Below are 27,384 nucleotides of genomic sequence, written 5' to 3' on the forward strand. Positions count from 1 at the left end.
TTCAGATAATAAACTGTTTTATTTATTGAAGAGTAAAATAGTACATTAACAAAATCTTATCTGATAGAGAGATAATACCAGAAGTCTTCTTACTGTGATTATCAGCTAAGTTACTGGTTGAAGTTAGGATATAAATCACTGGATAGTTTTTGTCTGGAAAGATTTAGAACACATCAATAAGGCCCTCTAATAAAGAAATTGAAATGAGATCTTGCCCTTTGGAGAAAGAGAACTGTGTAATTCCTGTAGCCAGGGCTCTTAGTCAAAGAGAAACAGAAGGTTGCGACAATGGTCCAGTGAGCCTGGCCCCAGAATTCCCTTCAACTTGTCTCTTGCTTGACGTTGGGGAGAAGACTGGGCATGATTTAGAGGCTGGAGACTAATTCGACAATGGGAAGATGCAAAAATTCATATCCTGGGTTCACCCTTTGATGTTGGGCCATTAGATCCAGTTTCTCTTTGCCTCTCATGTCTCAAAAATGCTCAGATATTAGTTTCACCACTTTGAGAGACATGGTTGCTGCCATCAGTGGGTGAAAGATTGTCTTGCTGCCTGAGGTGGGATGTGCATGGCCAACACCCATTTCTCTGGTTGTATAAGACAGGGACCTAAAAAGGGAAAGGCTGGGAGGAGGATCATCCAGCAGGTGATCATTTAGGACTTCATGCTATAAATGGTTTTGCATTTCCAGAGATGAAACAAGTCTCTTCACCACAGGACAATTGCAGATCATAGCCCTATGCTCTGACTGGTTTTATCAATCTGGCAGTTCAGGGTCAGTGCAAAGGACATCCCCAACACCTGTGAAAAGAGTTGGAAAAATTTGAAGTCTTCATAAGAAAAGCCATTTCTTTCACAATTCCTGGGATTGGCCTCTGAGAAAAAGAATGTATCCATTACACTGAAACCACCCTTCCCACCATTACTTTCAAGTCTCTCTCAGGAGCTCTTTCCTTTAGTTAAAGAATAGCAGTGGGGAGAGAAACGGGGTCAACGATGACAAGATAATAGGCTGTAAAGTATTGGAGCATGTTTTATCTTCTGAGGAAGTCACAGAAGCCCTGCTACTAGGATGGTCATATTCTGCTCACTGAACACTGTGCAATGACTTATCTCTGTCCATGCTCTGTGCCTCCTTTGTTTCCAAGCAGAGAAAAGTCATTTTCCACACTTGGGTGGAAAAATGTCCTTTTTTATTAAAAAGGACAAAAAACTACCCTCAATTCACCCATCACTTGTCAAACTAAGCACAGAAACAAAGAGGAAATTGATTACAATTTTCATCATCAGCCCCTTAACATGCAAGATCAGGTTTTCAAATGAAATACTTTATCAATTCGTCTTTTTGAGACCAGCTGAGGAAGGACCAAGTGGGAGTCTGCTTGTTGGCTTTCTGTTTGACTGCGAATCATGTGAATCATCCATATCTCTGAGGAATAAATTGACCAGAGAGATGTTCTTTTTTTTTTTTTAGGAGACAGAGTCTCACTCTGTCGCCCAGGCTGGAGTGCAGTGGTGCGATCTCGGCTCACTGCAAGCTCTGCCTCTGGGGTTCAGGTCATTCTCCTGCCTCAGCCTCCGGAGTAGCTGGGACTACAGGTGCCCGCTACCACGCCCGGCTAATTTTTTGTATTCTTAGTAGAGACGGGGTTTCACCGTGTTAGCCAGGATGGTCTCGATCTCCTGACCTCGTGATCTGCCCGCCTTGGCCTCCCAAAGTGCTGGGATTACAGGTGTGAGCCATCACACCCTGCCGAGAGATGTTCTTACAGCACATTTTCTATATACCTTAAAGTAAATTGTTAATTACATTATTTGCTACTTGGCTGGGGGAATTCAGATACTAGTAAAAATAGCTAACATTTATTGTGTAAATACTGTGTACCTGGTACTATTCTGAAACCTTTCCTGACTTAACTCATGTAATCCTCACAGTAACCCTGTGATTAAGTGCTTACCTCGATCACACATACACAGATGGTGATGATTCCGATATACAGGAAATTGGAATGAAACCACAGTCTTGCTTTCGCGTAGCAACCCTAGAAAACATTTCAGTTACAAATGATGCCACTCTAAACATTTCAGTTACAAATTCCACCATATCAAGAGGATTATTTGGAAGATACAGTGCTTTGCATTTTGCTTTATGTAATACAAAGAGACTTAGGTATTATATTTTTTATTTTCTTTGCATGAATGAAGAAACAGGCATAAGGTGGGAAATATTAAACTAGAGACTTTTCTGGTGTTGTTATCATTACAGTGGTACCTAATGTAGAAGTCCTAGATCCTTACCCGCTGAGTTAAACTAGCTTCTAAGAGGCAGGTCAGCAACCGACATCCTACTGTCTTTGAACACTCAGTGCTGATCAGAGATTAACATACGGCATGCAATACTAAAATTGGTTTGCATTTCACTTTCTGCTTTAACATTCAGTAAATCCATCATAGCCCTACCAAGCACCAGGGCAGCTGCTGGTCAGTGGGTGTCCTAGTCTTTCTCCACAAACCTGAAAAATCCTGGAGATTCCCAAACCCCTTCAGGAGCAGATAACAGGAGGAGACAAGACCTCAGGGATTTGGTCTAGTTGGAAGATAGTTATGGCTTCTTCTCAGAGCCTATTCTGGAGATCCAAATTAATTGGACAGGTTGTTTCAGTAGTTCCACTAACTTTGTCTCCCTCAACTCCTTACTCCTTCACTTATGATTCATTTCCCTAAGGGGCTGGATTCTGCCATCTCCAAGGAAGAAGAGCAGAGAGAGAGGGAGAGGGGGAAACTTTTCTATCTTGACCCTATTCATTTCACTTTTAACCATAAGGAGACCTACTTCTTGCTTAAGAAATATCTAGACACAACCCTCTGCTACTTTCACACAAACTGTTCCCCTCTAATGTAATAGTCTAGTGTAGCAAGATCAATCATAGTCTCTAGTCTAAATGATTTTGTTCCTATGTTTTTCTGACTTTTCTAATTACCCAAGGTTGTTGCCTTGGCCTCTCTTTTATTCAAGGTCCCCTGTTTCTCGATAAAAAGTCTAGGTCTTCTATGACTGCAGTTTCCAAGGTAATTAAACATTTAAACAAAGAGGTCAATAACAGAAACATTGCTAACAAAATTACCTCCACATTTGGATCTGAGGGGCAAGATGCTGGTGGGCCACTGGTCCAATCACTCGTGCCATTTATACCACAGCACTGGAGCTAAAAGCCAAACCCCCAAAATGATGATGGTTAGAAAGTCGACAGTGAAAAAAAGCTGTGGACCTTAGAGGAAATGGTGGGCCCTTCAGAACTGACTCTATAGCAGAAGTCCAGAATTGGTCTGATTACTATGGGCTCCTTGAAACAAAGTGCTTTCTAATCTGTTATACCATTTCATTCCCATAAGATCCCTGTGGAGTAGAGACCCCTGTGCTTAATCTAGTCACATTTTACAGATCAAGAATAAGGCACCCAGGGACTGCATAGTGGAGGGATTAGGCTGACCACCCTTGGACTCACCAGACAGTCTTAAGATCACAGAAAGTAGGACCATCAAACATGATGTACCTGCTTACATGATGCAATAGGAAGTGACGGCTATTGCAATCTTTTTTTTTTTTTTTTTTTTTTTTTTTTTTTTTTTGAGACGGAGTCTTGCTCTGTCGCCCAGGCTGGAGTGCAGTGGCGCGATCTCGGCTCACTGCAAGCTCCGCCTCCCGAGTTAACGCCATTCTCCTGCCTCAGCCTCCCGAGTAGCTGGGACTACAGGCGCCCACAACCGCGCCCGGCTAATTTTTTGTATTTTTAGTAGAGACGGGGTTTCACCGTGGTCTCGATCTCCTGACCTTGTGATCCGCCCGCCTCGGCCTCCCAAAGTGCTGGGATTACAGGCGTGAGCCACCGCGCCCGGCAGCTATTGCAATCTTATCACAAAACAAAAACCACATCAAACTTTTAAGTTCACGGGGCTTACGGGAGACAGAGACTCCCTGATACCAAAATACTCGAGGAAGCAACTAGCCAGATCTAGAGAGTGGAGAAGTCTAAAGAACAAACAGCCTAATTTCTTTCCACAAAAAGCAAGAACAAAGAGGGGTACTATTATAGATTAAAAGATAAATAGAGAGACCTATCATTCAAATATAAACACATAGGCCTTGTTAAGATCTTGATTTGAACAAGTCAATTAAAATTTTTTGAGAAAATTAGGGAAATTTAATTATATACTTTATTAGTGGTATTAAGAAATTACAAAATTTTAGGTGTATTAAAAAGAAGTTCTTTTATATTTAGTGGGTGAAATAATATATTGTTGCCGGGCGCGGTGGCTCACGCCTGTAATCTCAGCACTTTGGGAGGCCGAGGCGGGCAGATCACAAGGTCAGGAGATCGAGACCACGGTGAAACCCCGTCTCTACTAAAAATACAAAAAATTAGCCGGGCGCGGTGGTGGGCGCCTGTAGTCCCAGCTACTCAGGAGGCTGAGGCAGGAGAATGGTGTGAACCCGAGAAGCGGAGCTTGCAGTGAGCCGAGATCGCGCCACTGCACTCCAGCCTGGGCGACAGAGCGAGACTCCGTCTCAAAAAAAAAAAATAATAATAATATATTGTCTAGTATTTGTTTTAACATATTCTAGCAAAAAAAGTGTGGGGAATTAGAGGAGATGACACTGGAAAATATTAATTATTGAAGAGTTGAGAGATTCATTTTTCTGTTTTTCTCTTTACTTTCGCATATTTCTAAAAATTATATAATTAAAAGTTTTCTAAACTGAATTGAAAAAATAAAGAATTGGAGATCTAAAGAAGTTAGGGGACTTCCCCAAGGCTACCCAATTGTGGTCTCCAGGTTCTAATTCCTGTGCCATTTCTTCTACTCCACACTAAGCCAGCGTGCAGTCATAGTGGTACTGTTTTGAGACACAAATAGTTTATACCGGTGCAAGGCTCCATCTTTATCTCCCAACACATCACATCAGGAACGCAGAGCTTGTATATGCTGTACATATACATATACATGTTTGTGGGTGGAAACAGCGCATGAGGAATGGGGTGTTGGTGGGCTATGTAACAAGCCTGATTTGGGCAACTCAGGAATTCAATGGCAATTTCTTGTGTTATACAATGCTGTTTTCAGTAAAATTTTGGAAAATACATAAACTAATCCAGTTTGCTGTGTTTGGGTCTTCTTCACATCCTAGTAGAACTTAGATAATAAACCTATTCATGTTAGAAAAGGATGAAAGAGAGAATGTAGAGAACTTTGTACTAATCAGACTAATTACTGGGCTCCCATATTTGTGATAGCCAAGGCATTATTCTGGGATTCAGCAGTCTGGACCTTAGATTCTGAAACTTCCAGAAAAAGGAACTAGCCCCCAGGGTTTTAGACTTGAACATGAAGTCTGGGCTGATCTGAAGAGGATTCCACTTGTACTCACAAATGACTGGATGGAGTCCCACGCTGCCTTGGTGCTATTGTCTGAGTGGTAACGGTGGATGCTGTCGGTCAGACCCTTAGCCACATACTCATTCAGCTGGGCAGGCACATTCCAGCAGAGGAGACATGGTAAAAAGCAGGTGAGTTCAAGGAATAAGGAATTTCCAGTATAGGTTAGTGGTTCCACTCGCTCTTCCCTTCCAAATGGTCTCCTCAGAACTAAGGGTGAGGGGAGGCTGTTTATCTATGGGCATACATGCTGAGCATGAGATGACATTGAAAGAAGAAGTATTTAGTAGGCTTGCTTCCTTCTAGAGCTCTGGCTTTACAAGGGAGGAAAAGGGGCAATTAAAGCAAGGACTATCCTTAGGCACTGAGGCAGACATTCTCTCCTGCCAAACATACAGAGGAAAGCAAGTAGAGGAAGAGACACTTGTTTTACTGTTCTTTCCAGGCACCCCTCAAGATACCACTCAGATACAATCTCTTTCATACAAATTTTTTCTGCCCCCAATTACAATTACTCTCTCTTTCCTCTATCCTTCCATTTCATTTCTATCTCTATTATAGGACTTATTTTGTAATTTTGTAACAACTTCTCCACTGCATACTCCCCACTTTCAGTATTAAGACAATGAGTTGTGCTCTTTATAACTTACCTTCTGTTCATATACAAAGAGCAGGATGGCCAAGATCACCTCGGCAAGGAGGATAATCAGCAGCAGGATGAAGAACTGGGACAAAGCAGATACATTCTCACAGCACTGATCCCCATTCTCGTCCCACTCCCACTCAGCTCTGGGAGCATCCAGGAGTGTTTGCACATGTGCAGGATGTTCCTGTTCTGCCTCCTCAGGCCTTTGTAAGCCTTCTTTTGTTTTGTGAAAATATGTGTTTTTTTTCTACAATTAGACTCTAGAGGGCAGATCAACTGTCTTCTTTGTTCTCTCCTACCTGCTGTGTCTATCAGAGTACGATATGCGTAATACATACACAACACCATTTGTTGAATAAGTTAAGCAATTTTGACATCTACCTATTGAAGCAGTTAAGTAAAAGCTCAATAAACTAGATCATTTGGGGCCTGGTCCTTTCTACAAGATCAGGATACCTCTGTGTGGAGGACTGCTGGTAGTGGCTGAGAGGAGCCCTATACAATGGTGAAAAGAAGGGTCCTAGCCATGGTTCTAACTCATATTTGTTTCCAGCTTCCGATGCTTACTCCCTTTATGCTAATAACACACAACAGAAAACATTTTCACTTATTCCTTCTCCTTTACCTTTTTTACCTCAACATTAATTTTGACTGCTTAAAACATTTACCTTACCCCATGTCTGCTATCTTCCATCCTTTGCCATTAGTCTGAGAACTATCTGAGAAGAGGGACTTTTTTTTATTCCTTCTCTTGGCTGCAGTTTAAGAGTTGACCCATAGCGACTGGGCGCAGTGGCTCACGCCTATAATCCCAGCACTTTGGGAGGCCAAGGCAGGCAGATCACATGAAGTCAGGAGTTAGAGACCAGCCTGACCAACATGGAGAAACCCTGTCTCTACTAAAAATACAAAATTAGCCGAGCATGGTGGTGCATGCCTGTAATCCCAGCTACTCGGGAGGCTGAGGCAGGAGAATGGCTTGAACCCGGGAGGTGGAGGCTGTGGTGAGCCGACATCGTGCCATCGCACTCCAGCCTGGGCAACAAGAGCGAAACTCCATCTCCAAAAAAAAAAAAAAAAAAAAAACCACGAAAAAGTTGAACCATAATGGAAAAAAAGATTAACCAGATGACTTAAGGAAGAGCCAAGGTGATTAGAAACCCACATCTATTGGTAGAGTGGCACTGTTACACCAAGCTCTGTTCTGGGAACACTAGAGAAATGCAGAGCTCAGTGTTCTACAGGCACTGTGCTTACAGGCAAAACCTAAGCCTTAACGTACTCCTCGGGATAGTACCTGATAGGCAATATGCAAAAGGCTCTAGCATCTCTCACATTAGACCTCAACGGCTGCAGCCAGAGCCCTCAACTAAGTTGGATCTCTATGGAGTATCTTGTGCATATATGAGTTAAGGAAGCATCCTCTGGCATTTGGGGAGGAAAGAATCTAGAAATTATTTTTCCATTAGTTAGTGACTCTGAGTCAGATCCTGAAAGTACATAATAATAGCTAGCATGAGGAGGATTTTGGAAGATAGATGACACCTGGTTTCATCCAGACATAAAGAAAAAATAAAATGCTATGAAGGGGAATTATAATAATGACAAAGGTCATTATTAGCAGTGTAAAATGGCTACCAAGGGGGATAGCAATGCCCTCTCTCACCTGTCCATGGGACCTTAGTCATACATAATATACTATTGGTCTGGGCAGACTTGGCTGATCTGAGGTACCAATCTCATTTTCCTAAGATCTTTCTGTGCCTATAAGTGACCTACCAAAAAACATCTTGCCTGGGACTTAGGCACCATCTCCCTGACTTGGGGCACCACATCTCTGTAAGGACTCACCGACATAAGCAGGCACTTGTTTTCCTTGATAGAGCCCATGCAGCCCAGGAAGGCAACTACCATGATAATGGAGCCCACAATGACAAACACATTGCCCAGCGTGAGGGAGGGGAGGTTATGGAAGAGCACTCCGAAGTTGTTGTGGATCAGCAGGTAGATCCCAAAGCCCAAAATGCAGCAGCCACAGATCTGAAAGGAAGAATCCCACAACATCCTGAAGCAAAATGTGGTTCTTGGGTATCTCCTCATATTCTCACTTCCTTGAGATCAGAATCACTTTATTTTTAACTGGCTCAATCAGAGTCTCATGAACAATTTTTTTACCAAACTTTTCCATGCTTACATTGGAGAGGCAATCTCAGCTTTCTCATGTGGAGACCTACTCACAACTCTTCCTACCCATTTCGAAATACCAAGGAAAAAGCACTCCTGTGAGCCGCACAATATCTTCACTATATATAGGTCTAACTTCCTGTTCCTTATTTCAGTCACTCACACATGGCTTTCCCTGTGGAAACCATGACCATGTAGAGAAGATGTCCTGCTTGAGGAAGCTCATCTTGCTAGGCAGAAAACTAGAGAAGCCAAACTTATAATAATCTTCTCATATACACAAGTACCAACCCATCCTGTATCTGAAATTCAATTGCTGAATTTTGTACAGTGAAACCTCCCCGGAAAGGGTGACTTTCCTTTCATTCACTTATTGTTTCAAGGAATCTAAAAAAAAAGACAAGAAAAACAGAGGCACTCAATACCCAAAGCACACAGTCTCAGGTTTCTCACCTATATATATGAGCTATAAGTAGTAGTAAACTAAAGCCCTCAGAGAGAAACAGCACCTCCATTAATAACTGCACTAGTACCTTTCAATTTTGCAGGTTTATTCTGTGGCAGGAAGAGGGGAAAAATTATTATTCCTTTGTTTCTAGGATGGTTGTGCTGGACATGACCCAAACATGCATGCATTTTACCCCACACCAGCCTCTTCAGTAGAGGAGAGAGGAGAGCTTAGCTGGGGAAAGGTGAGCTTAACCATGCTCAGAAGAGACACACTTACCCAAAAGAGCAAGTTGAAGAAAAACAGGACATACTTCAGCAATTTCAAGCTACTCATGCCCATGCTGTGATATTCTTGCCCTAAGGAATAAGGAAGAAGAAATTAAGTTACCTGGCTCTGTAAGGTAGCCAGAGATCAGAGTGCGCAAATGTTCAGGGATCTCTAGCATTACCTTGGGGTTGAGCTGTGGCTCTCTGGAAAGTTTCCCCAAACTCTCCACTTTCCTAGTTTCTGAACTGAAATACCAACTGGCTCATCTTAGACATTCAGTTTTTGTCCAATTCAGTAAGTCAACAATGCTTAACACTGAATTAAGCACTGTAGAAGAAAATAGAGCCATTCTTAGAAGAGGATGGGTCACAGTGACAAAGACCAGGCCAGTGCTTCAGCTCTATCTGCAGCATTAGCAACTAGTGTCTGGACACTTACTTAAGCCCTTGAAGTCAGGGATGAACTGGTCAATCAGCCATCAAGAAAGCCAACAGCTTGATGGGCCAGTTTCTTAAATACTCTATGATTCATGTACATACTACATTTGATAGTAAACTTCTCCACATGAAAGTGGGGAGAACATAGCCACGCCTCATTTATTCTTTTACTGCAGAAACATTTATAATGTTTTCTGTTCTAGATGTTGTGGAAAACACAACTGTGACTAAGCAGTAGCTATCCTCCAGAAGATAACAGTCTTACAGCAGAGATAAAACAAGCCAACAAATATGCAATGGGGAAGTAAAAAAAGATAGCAATGTAAGTTTTATTTTTTTTTTCAACTAGAATATCATTTTCTTAGTGAGGACATCAGTTTCCAATGTCTGGTCCTCAATTCTAGAAATCCAGATACAGAATTTTGACCTCCCCTCCCCTCCCCTCCCCTCCCCTTCCCTTCCCTTCCCTCCTTTCTCTCTCTCTCTGTCTCTCTCTCTCTCTTTCTTTTTTTTTTCAGAGTCTCAATCTGTCACCCAAGCTGGAGTGCAGTGGCACAATCTCGGTTCACTGCAACCTTCGCCTCCCAGGCTCAAGTGATCCTCCCATCTCAGCCTCCCAGGTAGCTGAGACTAAAGGCATGAACCACCATGCCCGGATACTTTTTGTATTTTTAGTAGAAAGGAAGTTTCACCATGTTGCCTAGTCAGGCCTCAAACTCCTGACCTCAAGTGATCCACCCACCTCGGCCTCCCAAGGTGCTGGGATGATTACAGGCATGAGCCACCGTGCCTGGCCAGAATTTTGAATTTTCTGTCAGAGGTAATGATATTCTATAAAGTGACTCATTTTTAAAACTGTGCACAGGACTGATATTTAAAGCAGAATGTTGAGGCAGTGTTCCATTAAAATTATGCCTTTTCCAGTGCATGGGTCACTTGTGCAATCCATAGTATCTTCTTTGCAGTTGCAAGGTACCCGGGAATCACATGGTCTTGAGGGAATAGTTCATCCAGGCTGTAGATAACCCTGGTGAGCTACTTCTCTTCCACAATAAAGTGAATTTCTCTGTTGTAAACACCAAAAACTTAGATCTATTTCATACCCTTTTCCTTTACTTTGTGCTTTTTTCCCCCTTTTTCTTCTTGTCTTACTCCTCAGGATTATCCTTAAATCTACATCATTACTTTAAAAAAATTAAAATAAAATTAATTGGATTACAAATGCATTTGAATATATATCAAGAGTCAAATGTGATGATTTACTACCCAGGCTTTGAGGTCAAACTCGAATTTTCCTCTTACATATGCCATTAAACAGCTTTGTGAGAATTGGACACCAAACTTAACAGTTCTAGTCATAAGTTCTTCCTACCTATGTAAAACGGGCCAATACTTATCCCTCTTAGGGTGGATGTGAAGATTAAATGATCTTATCACACAGACTGTGATACAGCAAGACCGGTACTCGGTAAATTGAACCCATGATTATTTAGTCTTTTTTTTTTTTTTTTTGACGGAGTTTTGCTCTTTAACCGAGGCTGGAGTGCAGTGGCATGATCTAGGCTCACTGCAACCTCCGCCTTCCGGATTCAAGTGATTCTCCTGCCTCAGCCTCCAGAGTAGCTGAGATTACAGGTGCCTGCCACCACATCCAGCTAATTTTTGTATTTTTTTTTTTAAGTAAGGACAGGGTTTCACTATGTTGGCCAGGCTGGTCTCGAACTCCTGACCTTGTGATCTACCTGCCTCAGCCTCCCAAAGGGTTGGGATTACAGGTGTGAGCCACCGCGACCTGCCAATTATTAAGTCTTAAAGAACTATTCTGTTTATCAGGAGTGAATGATGAATTTGGGTGTTTCCCAGCCCTTTATCAGTATCAAAGTACTCAAGAAACAGTGATAAAAAGAAAATCTTAAAACAACCAGGGGAAAAAAGACCTGTTAAGGAATAAGGAACAATTGTAAGGATAATAGCAGACTTCTTACTGGAAAATAGGCAAGCTGGAAGAAAGTGGAGCAACACATTTAAAATACTAAAGAAAAAAAAATTGTCATCCTAAAAATCTATACCCAACAAAAATACATTTTACTAACTAAAAAAAGGACTTTAAGATATATAAAAGGTGAAAGAATTCCACACCAGTAGATCCATACTACAAGAAATGTTAAAGGCAATCCTCTAAGTAGAAGAAAAATGAGACCAGATGGAATTACAGATTTACACAAAGGAACAAAGAGCACCAGAAAAGGTGGCTACAGGAATAAATGCACAATACTTTTTTCTTTTTATTTAAATCTCTTTAATTTATTTTTATTTTTATTTATTTATTTATTTTTTTTTTTGAGACAAGGTGTTGCTCTGTGACCCAGGCTGGAGTGCAGTGGCATGATCTTGGCTCACTGCAACCTCCGCCTCTCAGGTTCAAGAAATTTCCATGCCTCAGCCTCCTGAGTAGCTGGGATTACAGATATGCACCACCAAGCCCAGCTAATTTTTTGCATTTTTAGTAGAGAGGGGGTTTCACCATGTTGGCCAGGCTGATCTCGAATTCCTGACCTCAGCTGATCCGCCTGTCTCAGCCTCCCAAAGTGCTGGGATTACAGGCTTGAACGACCGCACCTGGTCTTAAATCTCTTTAAAAGATACTGAACAGTTCAAGCAAAAATAATAACAATATTGCATTGCATTAATAATAAATGTAAAAGTAAACTTTACGATAATAGTGTAGAGGCTGGGAAGGGAGAAATGGAAGTATACCATTGGGAGCTTCTTATATGTGAAGTGGTAACCTCACTTGAAGGTAAAAATCTTTAAAAATACTAGATTAATCAAAAGAAGCCAGAAAAAGAGAAAAGGGGGAACAACAGATGGGAAAAATAAAGAACAAATAGAAAAATGGACAAATAAAAAACAAATATGCTAAAATCCCAACCATATCAACATCACAGTAAATGAAATGGTCTGAATACTTAAAATATGAAGCAGGAATAAATAGATGAATTATAAAAACAAGACCCAATTATGTTGCCTACAAAAAATGCATTTAAAATATAAAGAAGCAAATACATTTTAAAGTAAAACGACAGAAAAAGATATACCATACTAACACTAATAAAAGGAAAAAAAGGCTGGAGTGTCTATATTAGACTCAAACAAACACTATTACAGAAAAAATCATCAAGGATAAAGAAGATTATAATTATAAAGGGACTGATTGAGCTAAAGAACATAAAAATCTTAAGCGTTTTTGCACCTAGTCAAAATCTGAGACAGAAATGAACAGAACTGAAAGAAGAAATAGACAAGTATACAGTTATACTTGAATAGTTCAATATCCTTCTCTTAATAATTGATGGAATCAGTAGACAGAAAAGCAGTAAATATTTGAACAACAGCACCAATCAACTTAAACTAACTGATTGTGATAGAACACTCCACCCCACAACAGCAGAATATACATTCTTTTCAAGGTTACATGAAACATTTACCAAGATAGACCATTCTGGACATAAACCAAGTTTCAATAAATTTAGAAGGAATTGAATTAGAAATCAATAACAGAAATATCCCTAGAAAATCTCTTCAAATTGGGAAACTAAATAGCATACTTCTAAACAGTTCATAGATCAAAGAAGAAATCAAAGAGAATATTAGAATTCTGAATTAAGAAAAACTTTAAAAACATGTTGAAAATGTGTGAATGTCACTAAAGCAATATTTCGGGGTGAATTTTAGTGCTAAATGTCTATAGCTGAAAGGAGAGTGGTCTCCAATTAATGACTTCCGATTGCATCTTGAGAAACTAGAAGAAGTATAACAAATTAAACCCAAAATAAGCAGAAGGAAGTAGGTAATAAAGATAAACACTGAAATCAATTAAACAGAAAAACAAAACAAAACAAAAAAAACCTCACAAAAGTTGGCTCTTTTAGAAGACTGATAAAATTGATAAACTTATACACAGGTAATCAATTTTAAAATAAAGAACAAAAATTATCAATATTAGGAACGAGAGAACAACACTACAAATTCTATAGATATCAAAAGGATAAGTCAATATAATAAATGACTTGATGCCAATACAACTTAGATGAAATAGATGAACTCATCGAAAGGCACAAATTACCAAATCTCTCTCAAGAAATAGATAACCTGAATAATCCTATCTCTAATAAGAAACTGATTTTGGAGTTTAAAAATCTTCCCATAAAGAAAACTGCTAGTCCGGATGTCTTATTGATGATTTCTACTAAATATGTAAGGCAGAAATAATACTGATTCTATATCAAATCTTCCAGAAAATAGAAAAGGAGGGTACAGTCTCTAGCTTATCCTGTGAGGCCAGAATTTTCAGTTACTAAAAGCAGAAAGATATTACAAGAAATAAAACCACAGACCAACATTCCTCAGAACAAGATGTGAAAATCATAAACAAGATTTTAGTAAAAAACATCTAACAATATAGAAAAATGATAAGAAATTATGAACAAATGGGGCTACTCTCAGGAATGCAGGGTTATTTTAACATTGAAAAAGGTACTTAATCATATTAACAAACTGAAAGAGAAAACAAATTATCTTCTGAATAGATACAGGAAATTTATTTGACAAAATTCAACATCTATTTCTGATAAAAACTTAGCAAACTAGGAATAGAAGAACACTTACGCAAACTTATAAAAGGCATTTATGAAGGGCATAGAATTAAGAACATCATACTTAATGGTATAATACCAAATGTCTTACCCTTATATAAGGAAGAAAATAAGTCTGTTTACTCTTAACTACTCTATTTGGCATTGTACTAGAGTTTCTAGGCAGTGCAAATGAAATATGAAAAGAATGGCATCCAAATTGGAAAGAAAACGAAAGTAAAACTGTCTTTGTTCACAGATATCATAAATGTCTTTGTAGAAAATCTAAATAAATCTACAAAAAAAACTACTAGAACTAACAAGTAAGTGTAGCAAGGTTGCTAGACACAAGATTCAATCTACAAAAAATAATAGCATTCTATGCACTAGTAACCATTAGAAATCAAGTATTTTTTTAAAGTATCATTTATGATAGCATCATATATGAAATACTTAGGCATAAATCTGACAAAAGTTGTGAAATAATTGTACGCTGCAAACTTAAAAACAAACATTGCTGAAAGAAATTGAAAAGATGCAAATAATGGAGAGATATACCACATCCATCTACCAGGAATTCAATATTTTTAAGATGTCAATTCTTCCAAATTTATCTATAGATTGTAATCCCAATCAATACTACAGCAGAATTTTTTGTAGACTTCAAGCAATTAATTCTAAAATTCATTTGGGAATGCAGAAGACTTAGAATAGTAAAAATGAGTTTGATAAAGAACAAAATTGGAATACAAACACTACCTAATTACATTACTTTCTATAAAACTACAACAATAAAGACAGCATAGCACTGGTGTTAAATAAATATATCAGGAGAACAGAATAGAGAGTCCATATGTATACGGACAACTGATTTTCAAAAAAATACAAAATTAATACATTAGAGAATGAACAATACTTTTTTCAACAAATGGTGCTGGGAACAATTGTCTATTAATATGCAAAAAATGAACTTGCATTTATACCTCTCTCCATATGAAATCATAACTAGTAGTGAATCATAGATCTAAAGGTAAAATCCAAAACTATAATTCTCCAGAAGGAAATTTAGGAGAAAATATTTGCAACCTTGATTACACAAAGAGTTCTCAGATAAGACACCAAAAGTACAATAAGTTGATAAATTGGACTTCTTCAAAATTAAAAACTTCTACTCTTCAAAAGACACTGTTAAGAGAATGAAAAGACAAGGCACATAAGGCAAAAAATATTTCCAAATCACACAGAAGATAAAAGGCATGTATCCAGAGTATAAAAACAACTCTTGAAACTCAATGGTAAGAAAATAAACAATCCAATTTTTAAAATGGGCAAAAGATCAGAACAGACACTTAAAGAAAGAAGATATTATATGGATGGCAAATAGCACATGAAAAAAAATCTCTACTTCATTAGTCATTAAGGATATGCAAATTAAAACCATGGTAAGATACCACTCCACATCTCCTAGAATGGCTAAAATGTTTTCAAAACCTGACCACACCAAGTGTTGGCGAGGATGTGGTGAAACTGGAACTCTTACACACTGTTGGAGGGAATGTAAAATGCTATAGCTATTTTCAAAAGCAGTTTGCTGGTTTTGTACAAAGTTAAACATATACTTATCATATGATCCAGCCATTCTACTCCTAGGTATTTACCCAAGAGAAATGAAAGCATATGTCCATACAAGGACTAGTATAGGAAAGTTCATAGTTTTATTTGTCATAACCCAAACTGGAAGCAACCCAAATGTCCATAAACAAGTGAATGTATAAATAAAGAGTGGTATGATTTTACAATGGAAACTACTTAGCAATTAAAAAGAATGAACTATTGTTACACTCTACAGCATAAGTGAATGTAAAAATAATCATGGTGAATGAAAGAGGGTAAATAAAAAAGAGTATATTCTGTATGATTCCAGTTATATAACATTTTAGAAAATGAAAACTAATCTATAGCAACAGAAAGTAGATCAATGATTGTCTAAGGATGAAGGTAGGGGAGGGTAGGAGGTGAATAGAGGGAGCAGGGAAGGGTGAGAGAAAGGGATTACAGAAGGTCACAAGGAATCTGTAGTGACTGATGCATATGCTCAGTGTTTTGACTGTGGTGATGGATTTATGCATGGGTACATTTACGTCAAAGGCCCCTCCTAATTTACTCTTGTCCATCAATTCACACTCATGGCAACACCCCCTGTATTATACTTTAAAATTTAGCAAGCAATATTGAATCCTTGTCTTAATGCTTCCTTCTTTACTTTGCTAATGTGTTTCTTTGCTGAAATTTCCCCTTTTCTTTATGGTCTCTTATTCTAGTTAGTTACTGATCATCCTAATGATTCAGCTCAAGTGTCACTTTTCCAGGAAGTCATCTCTGTTTATGTCTAAGTGTTCACACCCAACCCTCACTTCTCCTAAGGAGTATCTGTAATACCTGTGTACCTCTGCCATTGTACTAACCATTCTGTTTTATAAATGACTATTCCCTCACTAGAATATGAGCTCCTTGAGGGTAAGATCTATGCTATTCATCTTTGGATTCTCAAAGCCTCATTACCTCAGAATTATCTGATGTAGTGGAATGAACATGACACTGCAGAGTCAGGAGCCTTGGGCTTGAATTTTTAGTCTACTAGTAAACTGATGTTTTGGACATAGGCAAATAACTAACTTACCCATCAGTAACAGAAAGGAATTGAGCCAGATGCCTCCTAGAATCACATCAGCCCCAACATCCTGGTATCCTATGACAATTAGTTCAGGCCCCTGTAACCTGATTGTCCACAGAGCACCAACTGGCTAGGTGCCCAAACTTAGGGACATTCCTACTGATTCTTTCCTTCACAGACAGGAAGAAGAACCTCTTCTTCCTTCCTCTCCCACTTTCTACCTTTCCAGACTCAGACCAAATTGAGTAAGAAAATCTTCTCACCTGGTGAAGATTGTCACTACTTTTGCCACATGCCATAAGGGCCCCAGAGAGAATGCTGCTCCATTTCCCTTTCCCCTTCTTCACTGCTACTGGGCAGTGATTAAGCCTCCCACCCCTTCCAACTACCATCTAGAGGAACTGACACCCCTCCCACAGTCAAAGTCTATGACTCTCAGCTCCATGACTCATGGTTCTATGCAAAAACCACCAACATCAGTTTCCAGGAAATCTGCATGACCAAACTACACTTAGCTGTGGCTACCTTCCACAACTCAACATGGAGGTTAGGGATTAACTTTATCCTTTAGTTTCCTCCAATGGGCTTGAGCTGGTAGACCTGTGGATTTCTAATTCCATCCTGTCTTTTTTTGACCTGGACTAACAGCACCATGTAATCTACTCTTGAATTTAATCAAGCTTAGAAGTGGTTAAGGTTGGATAGAGGCTTCAAGAACCTCTGGGAAGTTGAGGTGGGACGAGCCCTTGAGCCTAGCAGTTCAAGACTAGCCAGAACAACATAGTGAAACCCCGTCTCCATTTTAAAAAATTTTTAAGTTAAAAAAAAAAAAAAAAAGGCCAGGCGCGGTGGCTCAAGCCTGTAATCCCAGCACTTTGGGAGGCCGAGGCGGGCGGATCACAAGGTCAGGAGATCGAGACCACAGTGAAACCCCGTCTCTACTAAAAATACAAAAAAAATTAGCCGGGCGCGGTGGCGGGCGCCTGTAGTCCCAGCCACTCAGGAGGCTGAGGCAGGAGAATGGCGGGAACCCGGGAGGCGGAGCTTGCAGTGAGCCGAGATCGCGCCACTGCACTCCAGCCTGGGCAACAGCGTGAGACTCCGTCTCAAAAAAAAAAAAAAAAAAAAAACCTCTATCAGTTCTTCATCTTCAGCCTTATCTGATCCAATGTTACAAGCTGGTCTGGAGCCACAGTAAGACAGCTTTGGTGCTACATAGACCATTACACTTATGAGATATTAATAAGTGCTCTTCAAACAAAAGACAAGATAAAGAAAAAAACAGTGTAAGAGAAAAGCTTCTTATATGCTAATGTGCGCTGTGAAAAGAGAAACATATACTTATATAACTACAAACCTATTTTTATGTTGGAGATTACTTATTAACACCTCAAAGAATATAGTATTCCATGGAACACAGTTTGATAAACACTAGCTTTGGAATCAGACAGGTCTAGTTTTGAATTCTGGTAGTACTACTTATCAGAAGTGTGATCTTGGGCAACTTGCTTAACCTGTCTTTCACTATATCTTTGAAATAGGGCTATTAATACTTACCTCAGAGGTTGTTCTGAGGGCTAAATGAGATACTATTTCCAGGATGGCCCAGTCCCTGAGTATCTGCCTTATTCAGTGAATACTCACTGAAAGATCAAGTTCAGAGCTTACCTACCAGTCCATTCCTAAGGGTAACCCTTAGCTTCTAATAGATTTTTAGGAATAAAATATACATGGGGCCAGAATAATCCTTTGCTTGTTTCATAACTTTTAAAAAGAGATTTCTTGTGCCATTTGTAAAAAAATTTTAAAAAATCAAACAATAAAGAAAAGTACATGTTTCTTTCTCCATTTGTACCTATTAGGACAAATTGAAAATTTCAAATTTCAGTAATAAAAGATAAATAAATAAATGTAAGTATAGTTTCTGTAAGACTTCCTTTCAGTGAAGAAAAGTGTTTAATAGAAAAACACCTTTGTATGCTAAGATTGAGAATACATTATTAGAACACATTTCTTTCTCCACTGAAATCTGTTAAGACATGTTGGGAAATCCCAGCAATAAAAGGCAAATGTAAGCACACTTTCTTTAAGATGCATAATTATTTTCTTTCAGTGAATGGAAGAATTTGGTAGAGCAACACCTTTGTAAGCTAAGAGTGAGAATATATATTATTAGAACACATTTCTGACTCCATTGAAATCTATTAGGAAAAGTTGAAAAATCCAGCAATAGAAAGCAAATGTAAGCATGCTTTCTTAAAAAAAAAAAAAAAAATCTACGTTTAAAAAATAAAGAAAAGTATAAAGAAGAAAGCATAAAGTCTTCTGAAATCCCACCTCCCAGAGATAACCATCATTAGCATTTTGGCAAACATCTTTCCAGACACTTCTCCATATACATTTCTCTATATACAGATTTGTCAATTTACATACAAGAGCATTTGCGAAGTAATTATGGCTCCCTATCCCTTCCTACACAGAGCCTGTAGCACTCTTTGTTCCTTAGCAAAGAAAATTGAGGCTGTGATTAAGAAAATTTTTTTCTAAATAGGAGCGAAAATCTGTTCCCAATGAGGGCTCCCAAATTTAGGCTTTCTTGCTCAAACAAATTTAGATACATAATAGATAGTTCACTGAATCCCACAAAATACTGAGTTCCTCATAAATGTCTTATTTATAATCCTCAAATCAGCCTGACAACATAGGTGTCATTAGCCCCATTCTGCAGAGAAGTCAAGGACTGGCACAAGGTCACCCAGCTAAGAATCATCAAAGGCAGGGTGAAGGCCAAGGTCTTTCAGCCTCCAAAGCCCAAGCTCTTTCCACTATCCCAGGCTCTGGTTTTGTGCCTGCTACTTCCCAATTCATTTGGTGCAATGTGTTGAGCATCCAGGAGACACCTTCCATTTTTCATCAGCTTGTGCCTCTGCAGTTTGAACTCCTATGAGCAGTGGCTGAGATGCAATCAGAGTTATGGCTGTACGTCCTTTTGAAGAGCAATAAGCAGTTGTAGCGAAAGAAGCAGGAGTAAAATAAAACAAAGCCAAAGCATCAACTCTCATGTATTAGTGTCGGCTCATCTCTCCATCAACTTATCAAGGAATGTCTGTTACCTTATTCCTTCCTAAAATTGTAATCTGGTAAAAATTTTGTTTCATCTAGGCCACTGTTAGGGGAGGAGATTTGGTGATTTATAGAAGAAGAGAGAAATAAGGAAGAATAAAAGAGGAGAGAAAAAATGAAGAAAGACAAATCCAGATGATCTTGGAAGCTCACTTCCTCCCATTTGGGAGCTTAGCAAGACACTACTAACAGCTGAAGTGGGACAGGGACTCTTCTAATAAACTTACTCCCTAAATCAGGAACAATCACCTAAAACAGTTAGCACTGTTACAGAGTCAAGAGACCAGAGGTTCTCTTTCCTCCTATGTACAAATATGCAGAACTTTACAGACAGGATCGCTTGGCTAGAGCCCTGTCCATGGCTGTGCTCAGATTAAGCAAGACTCTTTGTGGGATAAGAAAAGCCACTTTGTTGGTATTCCTATCAAAAATTTAAATAACCTGAATCTAATCATGAGGAAGCATCAGATAAACTCAAATGGAGAAACATTCTAAAAAAGAACTGACCTTACTCTCCAGGAATATCAACGGCAAGAAAAACGCAGGAAGTGTTCCAGACTAAAGGAGACAAAAGTTAGAGTTGAAGGCAATGCATGACTAGAAATTTCCTTTTGCTATAAAGAATATTAATGAGGTAATTGGTGGAATCTGAATAAAATCCATAGATTGTTAATTATATTGCATAAGTGTTAATTTCCTGGTTTTGATCATTGTAAAGTGGTCATATAAGAGAATGCATTTGTTTGTAGAAATATACACTAAGGTATTTAGGGGAAAGGGCATCAATCAAGTTACTAATTACTCTTAAATGAGAGAGCCAGAGAAGAATAAACAAATGAAGTAAAATGTTAACATTTTGGAAATCTGGGTGAAAAGAATTTAGAAATTTTTAATAATATTTTTTCAACTTTTTTATCAGTCTGAATTTTGTCAGAATTTTTTTAAAGAGTTGGAAAATAAATAAATGATCTAAGGGATTCTCATCTCAAAATCATTACAATTTAAGTCTTCTATGTTATAAATATTGAGATTCTACAATAGTTATTTTAAGAAGACTAAACCATGGAATAATTCTTGAATGCCTTTATTTGCTCCTGATATAGAGTAAGCCATAAGTTCAAATTTACTTTAACAAGTAAACTTTAACAAGTTTTAAAAGATATGAGGTGTTAAAATCATTTCTTACCCCTATTCCTCAATCTAGTTCTCCTGAAATAGAAAAGGCCAAACAAAAATATTTGGAAAATAAAATATATATTTAGTTTTTCTAGTGTTTAGTTTTCTAGCATAGTGGTTTAGGATCAATTACATTTACAAGTAAGCTGTATTTTTATGTTTGTTTATGTTAAAATGCACTAAGAATTTATGTAAACGAAGAATAGTCTAATGATGCCTACTTAATAAAAAATCTCTTAGGAAAGGGACTATAGTATAATATAGAAGCAAGAGCATGCCATAGAGAATCAGAAGACATTCTAAATAACTACTAAGTAATTTTATGATTTTGGACAAGTCATTTTACTTGAAAAGTAACCAGATTGGACAGTTGCAACAGCTCACATTTATTGAGCTCTCATTATGAGTTAGATACTTTATTTGAATCTAAATAATCTCTAACATCACTTTAAGTACCAATATTCTAATTCTTGGAATATAGCACTCTCATTTTAAATGATTATAAAAATGTATCCTTGTGGCATATTTGCTTTTACAACAATTCTTGGTCATAGCTATGAGGTATTGATGCTATTGCTTGGGTAGAAATTCTGCTGTGTGCTGGTTTTTTGAAAATATCAACAAAATTGATAGATCGCTAGCAAGACTAATAAAGAAGAAAAGAGAGAAGAATCAAATAGACACAATAAAAAATGATAAAGGGGATATCACCACCGACCCCACAGAAATACAAACTACCATCAGAGAATACTATAAATACCTCTACGCAAATAAACTAGAAATTCTAGAAGAAATGGATAAATTCCTGGACACATATACCCTCCCAAGACTAAATCAGGAAGAAGTTGAATCCCTGAATAGATCAATAACCGCCTCTGAAACTGAGGAAATAATTAATAGCCTACCAACCAAAAAAAGTCCAGGACCAGATGGATTCACAGCCGAATTCTACCAGAGTTACAAGGAGGAGCTGGTACCATTCCTTCTGAAACTATTCCAATCAACAGAAAAAGAGGGAATCCTCCCTAACTTATTTTATGAGGCCAACATCATCCTGATTCCAAAGCCTGGCAGAGACACAACAAAAAAAGAGAATTTTAGAACAATATCCCTGATGAACATCGATGCAAAAATCCTCAATAAAATACTGGCAAACCGAATCCAGCAGCACATCAAAAAGCTTATCCCCCATGATCAAGTGGGCTTACTCCCTGGGATGCAAGGCTGGTTCAACATACGCAAATCAATAAACGTAATCCAACATATAAACAGAACCAAAGACAAAAACCACATGATTATCTCAATAGATGCAGAAAAGGCCTTTGACAAAATTCAACAGCCCTCATGCTAAAAACTCTCAATAAATTCGGTATTGATGGAATGTATCTCAAAATAATAAGAGCTATTTATGACAAACCCACAGCCAATATCATAATGAATGGGCAAAAACTGGAAGCATTCCCTTTGAAAACTGGCACAAGACAGTGATGCCCTCTCTCACTACTCCTATTCAACATAGTGTTGGAAGTTCTGGCCAGGGCAATCAGGCAGGAGAAAGAAATAAAGTGTATTCAATTAGGAGAAGAGGAAGTCAAATTGTCCTGTTTGCAGATGACATGATCATATATTTAGAAAACCCCATCGTCTCAGCCCCAAATCTCCTTAAGCTGATAAGCAAATTCAGCAAAGTCTCAGGATACAAAGTCAATGTGTAAAAATCACAAGCAGTCCTCTACACCAATAACAGACAAACAGAGAACCAAATCATGAGTGAACTCCCATTCTCAATTGCTTCAAAGAGAATAAAATACCTAGGAATCCAACTTACAAGGGATGTGAAGGACCTCTTCAAGGAGAACTACAAACCACTGCTCAGTGAAATAAAAAAGGACACAAACAAATGGGAGAACATTCCATGCTCATGGATAGGAAGAATCAATATCATGAAAATGGCCATATGGCCCAAGGTAATTTATAGATTCAATGCCATCCCCATCAAGCTACCAATGACTTTCTTTACAGAATTGGAAAAAACTGCTTTAAAGTTCATATGGAACCAAAAAGGAGCCCATATTGCCAAGACAATTCTAAGCCAAAAGAACAAAGCTGGGGGCATCACACCACCTGACTTCAAACTATACTACAAGGCTACAGTAACCAAAACAGCATGGTACTGGTACCAAAACAGAGATATACACCAATGGAACAGAACAGAGTCCTCAGAAATAATACTACATATCTACAACCATCTGATCTTTGACAAACCTGACAAAAACAAGAAATGGGGAAAGGATTGCCTATTTAATAAATGGTGCTGGGAAAACTGGCTAGCCATATGTAGAAAGCTGAAACTGGATCCCTTCCTTACACCTTATACAAAAATTAATTCAAGATGGATTAAAGACTTAAATGTTAGCCCTAAAATCATAAAAACCCTAGAAGAAAACCTAGGCAATACCACATAGGCATGGGCAAGGACCTCATGTCTAAAAAGCAATGGCAACAAAAGCCAAAATAGACAAATGGGATCTAATTAAACTAAAGAGCTTCTGCACAGCAAAAGAAACTACCATCAGAGTGAACAGGCAACCTACGGAATGGGAGAAAATTTTTGCAATCTACTCATCTGACAAAGGGCTAATATCCAGAACCTACAAAGAACTCAAACAAATTTACAAGAAAAAAAAATGACCCCATCAAAAAGTGGGCAAAGGATATGAACAGACATTTATCAAAAGAAGACATGCATACAGGCAACAGACACATGAAAAAATGCTCATCATCACTGGCCATCAGAGAAATGCAAATCAAGACCACAATGAGATACCATCTCACACCAGTTAGAATGGCAATCATTAAAAAGTCAGGAAACAACAGGTGCTGGAGAGGAGGTGGAGAAATAGGAACACTTTTACACTGTTAGTGGGACTGTAAACTAGTTCAACCATTGGGGAAGACAGTGTGGCGATTCCTCAAGGATCTAGAATTAGAAATATCATTTGACCCAGCCATCCCATTACTGGGTATATACCCAAAGGAGTATAAATCATGCTGCTATAAAGACACTTGCACACATATGTTTATTGCAGCACTATTCACAATAGCAAAGACTTGGAACCAACCCAAATGTCCATCAATGATAGACTGGATTAAGACAATGTGGCACATATACACCATGTAATATATGCAGCCATAAAAAAGGATGAGTTCATGTCCTTTGTAGGGACATGGATGAAACTGGAAACCACCATTCTCAGCAAACTATCACAAGGACAGAAAACCAAACACTGCATATTCTCACTCATAGGTGGGAGCTGAACAGTGAGAACACTTGGACAAAGGAAGAGGAACATGACACACAGGGGCCTGTCATGGGGAGGCAGGAGCGGGGAGGGATAGCATTAGGAGATATACCTAATGTAAATGACGAGTTAATGGGTGTAGCACACCAACATGGCACATGTATACATATGTAACAAACCTGCACATTGTGCACATGTACCCTAGAACTTAAAGTATAATTTTAAAAAAAAAGAAATTCTGCTGTGTGCTTATGAAATGGATAATGAAGAGAGAGCACTCACCTCTAACTCTCAGCATAGAGATTCCTGGCCTTTACTCTGAGTGGTCATTCACTGACTTTGCAAATGCATGTCTTTCTCTTTTCCAGAAGCTACCTCCAGTCAGCCTTCCCAAACTGGCCACCCAACCTCCACCTCAATCCTTCCCTCCTCTGCCCCAGCAGCCATGCTGTCCTGCTCTGCACAGCTGTCTGGTTTCTCTGAGTTACTTTGCTTCAGTGCCCTGCACCTGCAGTGGCAGATGGGTCCTGGGAGCTTCCTGACGACAGGTGCCCAGTCTCTAGGGCCCAGGGTGATTTACACATAGTGGATGCTTGCTCAGTACAAGAAGTGCCCTGGGCTGACTAATCTAGGAACGCAAAACAAACCACTATAACTGAATCAGTGCAGTACTTCCTGGAACAGAAGCTAAGCTGAAAACAATGGCTGTAACCTCACAAGAAGCTCCACCCTTCCTTCTGCTCTAAGTGAAAATCTAGGTTGAGGAGGGAAAAACCTGCCTCTTCTCCCTCATTTCAACCCCACATCCCATCAATTCTGTCGTGTGAACATGGTGGGCATAGCCCCACCCAGAGCTGGACCTAGGACCTGCCTGGTCAGCGATCTTGCCCTCCACTTTCTGGTGCCAAGTAGGAGAAAGGACTTTCCACTTCATGTGACTCTGTAAGCACGGTGTGTTACACTGCAGTCTCACTTGCTCGCTCTCATTTCTAACATGCCTGGAGGTACACACTTCTTTGAATTTGAATATACAGCACCCTTGGTCTAGAATGTCTCCATAGCAAACCCATACTTCTGTGAAAGTGAACCCACCAGTCACCTCTCCAGGGATTCTTTGGCACACTCCTAACTCCTCCTACAGTTTGTGCACATTCTCCATCTATTATAGAAAAGAGCACATTGCACTGTATTTGCATATTGCTGTGATTGTAGTCCACAATAAACTGTACAACTCCTTTCAGATGATAATCTTCTCTGTTATCCTGTATCTCCAGCACCAAGTGCCGTATCTGGCCATGGGGTAGGAGTGGGAAAGGAGAACCGCAGTCCAAGGGCCTCTGTGCAGTCAGGGGTCAATCAGAGGGCATAAAAAAGGAAGGACTGACAGACTTCATCCTTTCCAGTTTGTGCCTCTTGTCAGTGAACAAAGGTGAGGTCACTTAGGTGGTGGTAACCATAGCTGTGAAGGCATGGACTCGGAATCATTCCTCATGAATGTAAAGGTACCCAATCCTTTCATTTAAAAGTTAAATGTTCTTAACTGACCCACACAGGAAACATCACAGGAAATAATGTTTCAGTTCAGTCTTTGCTCCCATTCAACCACAATTTCAAAATAGTACAGATTCTCCTCAAGATTGAGAAAGCAAAACCTCTTTGTTTATCCAGCAGCTAGGAGTCTGCTTTTTCTCAGCTTTCTTCCAAAGCACATGCATAGTATGATATCTCTTATCTCCCATGGGAGTTCCTTAAGAGTAGGACTGTTTGCTAGATAAATATTCTCCTTCTACCTTTTCATCTCCCTCCCCCACAATTCCCAAAGCACAGTGCCTGGCCTCAGGAGGCACCTAACACTTGATTATTAAGTGTTTTTTCTTCTAAAAGCCACTTTTAGTGTCTTCTAAAAGTGTTTTAGACGACTGCTTTTTATTTTTTAATTCAAGGCTCAATAAGCTCTCAGGTGTTTTGGGAATCTAGAACCCTCTCCCCTGTCCCCACCCCTCTTGGAAATCTAGAGCCCTCTGCCCTGTTCCCAACCCTCATTCTTAGATGGGTGGGTGTAGTCAAAGAGAACTTTCTCCTTTCTGCTCCAGGGCGTAATCAAGTGAAATTCTCACAGGTCTTGGAAGAAGAAAGCTCTTATATAGAGTTTCCTATGGTGGTCACAGAGTCAGGACCAAAGCTCTGCTATCACTTTGCTGAGTTCATGCAACCTCAGTCATTAGTTACAGCACATGATTGGAAATTACTGCAGTATCAAGTTTTGGGGATTGCATTTATACATGCATCAGTGGTCACGTTTTGTACACCAAGGATAATCTGGAGAAATGCTGAGGATCACAATGCGCTTCCTGCTCCTTAAAAGCCAACAATCTACACGTCCTTTAGAGGTGTCTAAAGGACCTTTTAAAATACAGTTACTGAGCACATCCTGGTGTTTTGATTTTTAGCCACCTTTCTATTTAGTGGCTTTGAAGAGTCACTAACTTAACTTTAGAAAATTTCTCAAATGAAAAAGAACTGTGTCTTCTAGCTGTCTTTCTAAAGACAGCTCTGGCTGTGGGCTCTTTCCTCACTTTAAAATCACAAGGCCAATTTTCTGAAAACCAGAGCACATAGGAAATCTCCCCATTGTCATCTCGCAGAGAAAGCTCCAGGCATCAGGAATTACTACACAGAGTAATTCAAGCTCTGTAGCAATTAAGGCGTGTGAATGCCTCAACTCAGAGATTTAGATACCAGGAACCTGATTAAGTAAAAGCATTTCTGGCCTGATTGCCTTTGGGGATGTTACTAGTATCTTGCTAAGCTGTCTTACTTTGTGCACTTAATATTTGCGAAAGAGAAGTTGCAGGAGATTTTATGGTTACTAACGAGGTATATGGAGACCCCTAAGAATACGCCCTACCCCACATTAGACAGCAAACCAGGTTAAAATGTCATCAACCTTACCTTTTCCAGACACCGTTCCTCAGTCCTTTAGGCAGAATTTAGTGATTATCCTTGAGGTGGCTGAGACAAGGCTGGTAACACGGGTATCCGGGGCTATTTGT

General features: G+C 39.1%; 1 protein-coding gene across 9 annotated transcripts; it reads right to left on the reverse strand.

The window, feature by feature from the left end:
- Positions 1 to 27,384, reverse strand: CD53 (CD53 molecule). Of its 9 annotated transcripts, XM_073999319.1 has the most exons (10): positions 27,284 to 27,372; positions 20,361 to 20,411; positions 8,995 to 9,074; positions 8,559 to 8,654; positions 7,935 to 8,123; positions 6,088 to 6,162; positions 5,430 to 5,525; positions 3,127 to 3,207; positions 1,960 to 2,043; positions 1 to 802 (listed from the first exon to the last, which is right to left on the reverse strand). In XM_073999319.1, the coding sequence occupies exons 5-10, from the start codon at positions 7,995 to 7,997 to the stop codon at positions 731 to 733; spliced, it is 471 nt and encodes a 156-aa protein (XP_073855420.1). In that variant the 5' UTR covers positions 7,998 to 8,123; positions 8,559 to 8,654; positions 8,995 to 9,074; positions 20,361 to 20,411; positions 27,284 to 27,372; the 3' UTR covers positions 1 to 730. The 9 variants fall into 9 exon arrangements, with proteins under 9 accessions (XP_073855420.1, XP_073855418.1, XP_015286905.1 ...); XM_073999317.1 differs by lacking the exon at positions 20,361 to 20,411 and having other exon boundaries at positions 27,284 to 27,384; XM_015431419.4 differs by lacking the exon at positions 8,559 to 8,654 and having other exon boundaries at positions 27,284 to 27,384.

Source organism: Macaca fascicularis, chromosome 1 (assembly GCF_037993035.2).
Source record: "Macaca fascicularis isolate 582-1 chromosome 1, T2T-MFA8v1.1".
Classification (NCBI taxonomy): Eukaryota; Metazoa; Chordata; class Mammalia; order Primates; family Cercopithecidae; genus Macaca; species Macaca fascicularis.

Bases quoted from the DNA above. Each gene is read 5' to 3' on its own strand.
- CD53 (XM_015431415.4), bottom strand. From the start codon at position 9,057: ATGGGCATGAGTAGCTTGAAATTGCTGAAGTATGTCCTGTTTTTCTTC. The intron at 8,124-8,994 runs GTAAGTGTGTCT...TCTTCCTTTCAG, and splicing joins TCTTCAACTTGCTCTTTTGG to ATCTGTGGCTGCTGCATTTT. The intron at 3,208-5,429 runs GTGAGTACAAGT...TTTGGCTTTTAG, and splicing joins GGGACTCCATCCAGTCATTT to CTCCAGTGCTGTGGTATAAA.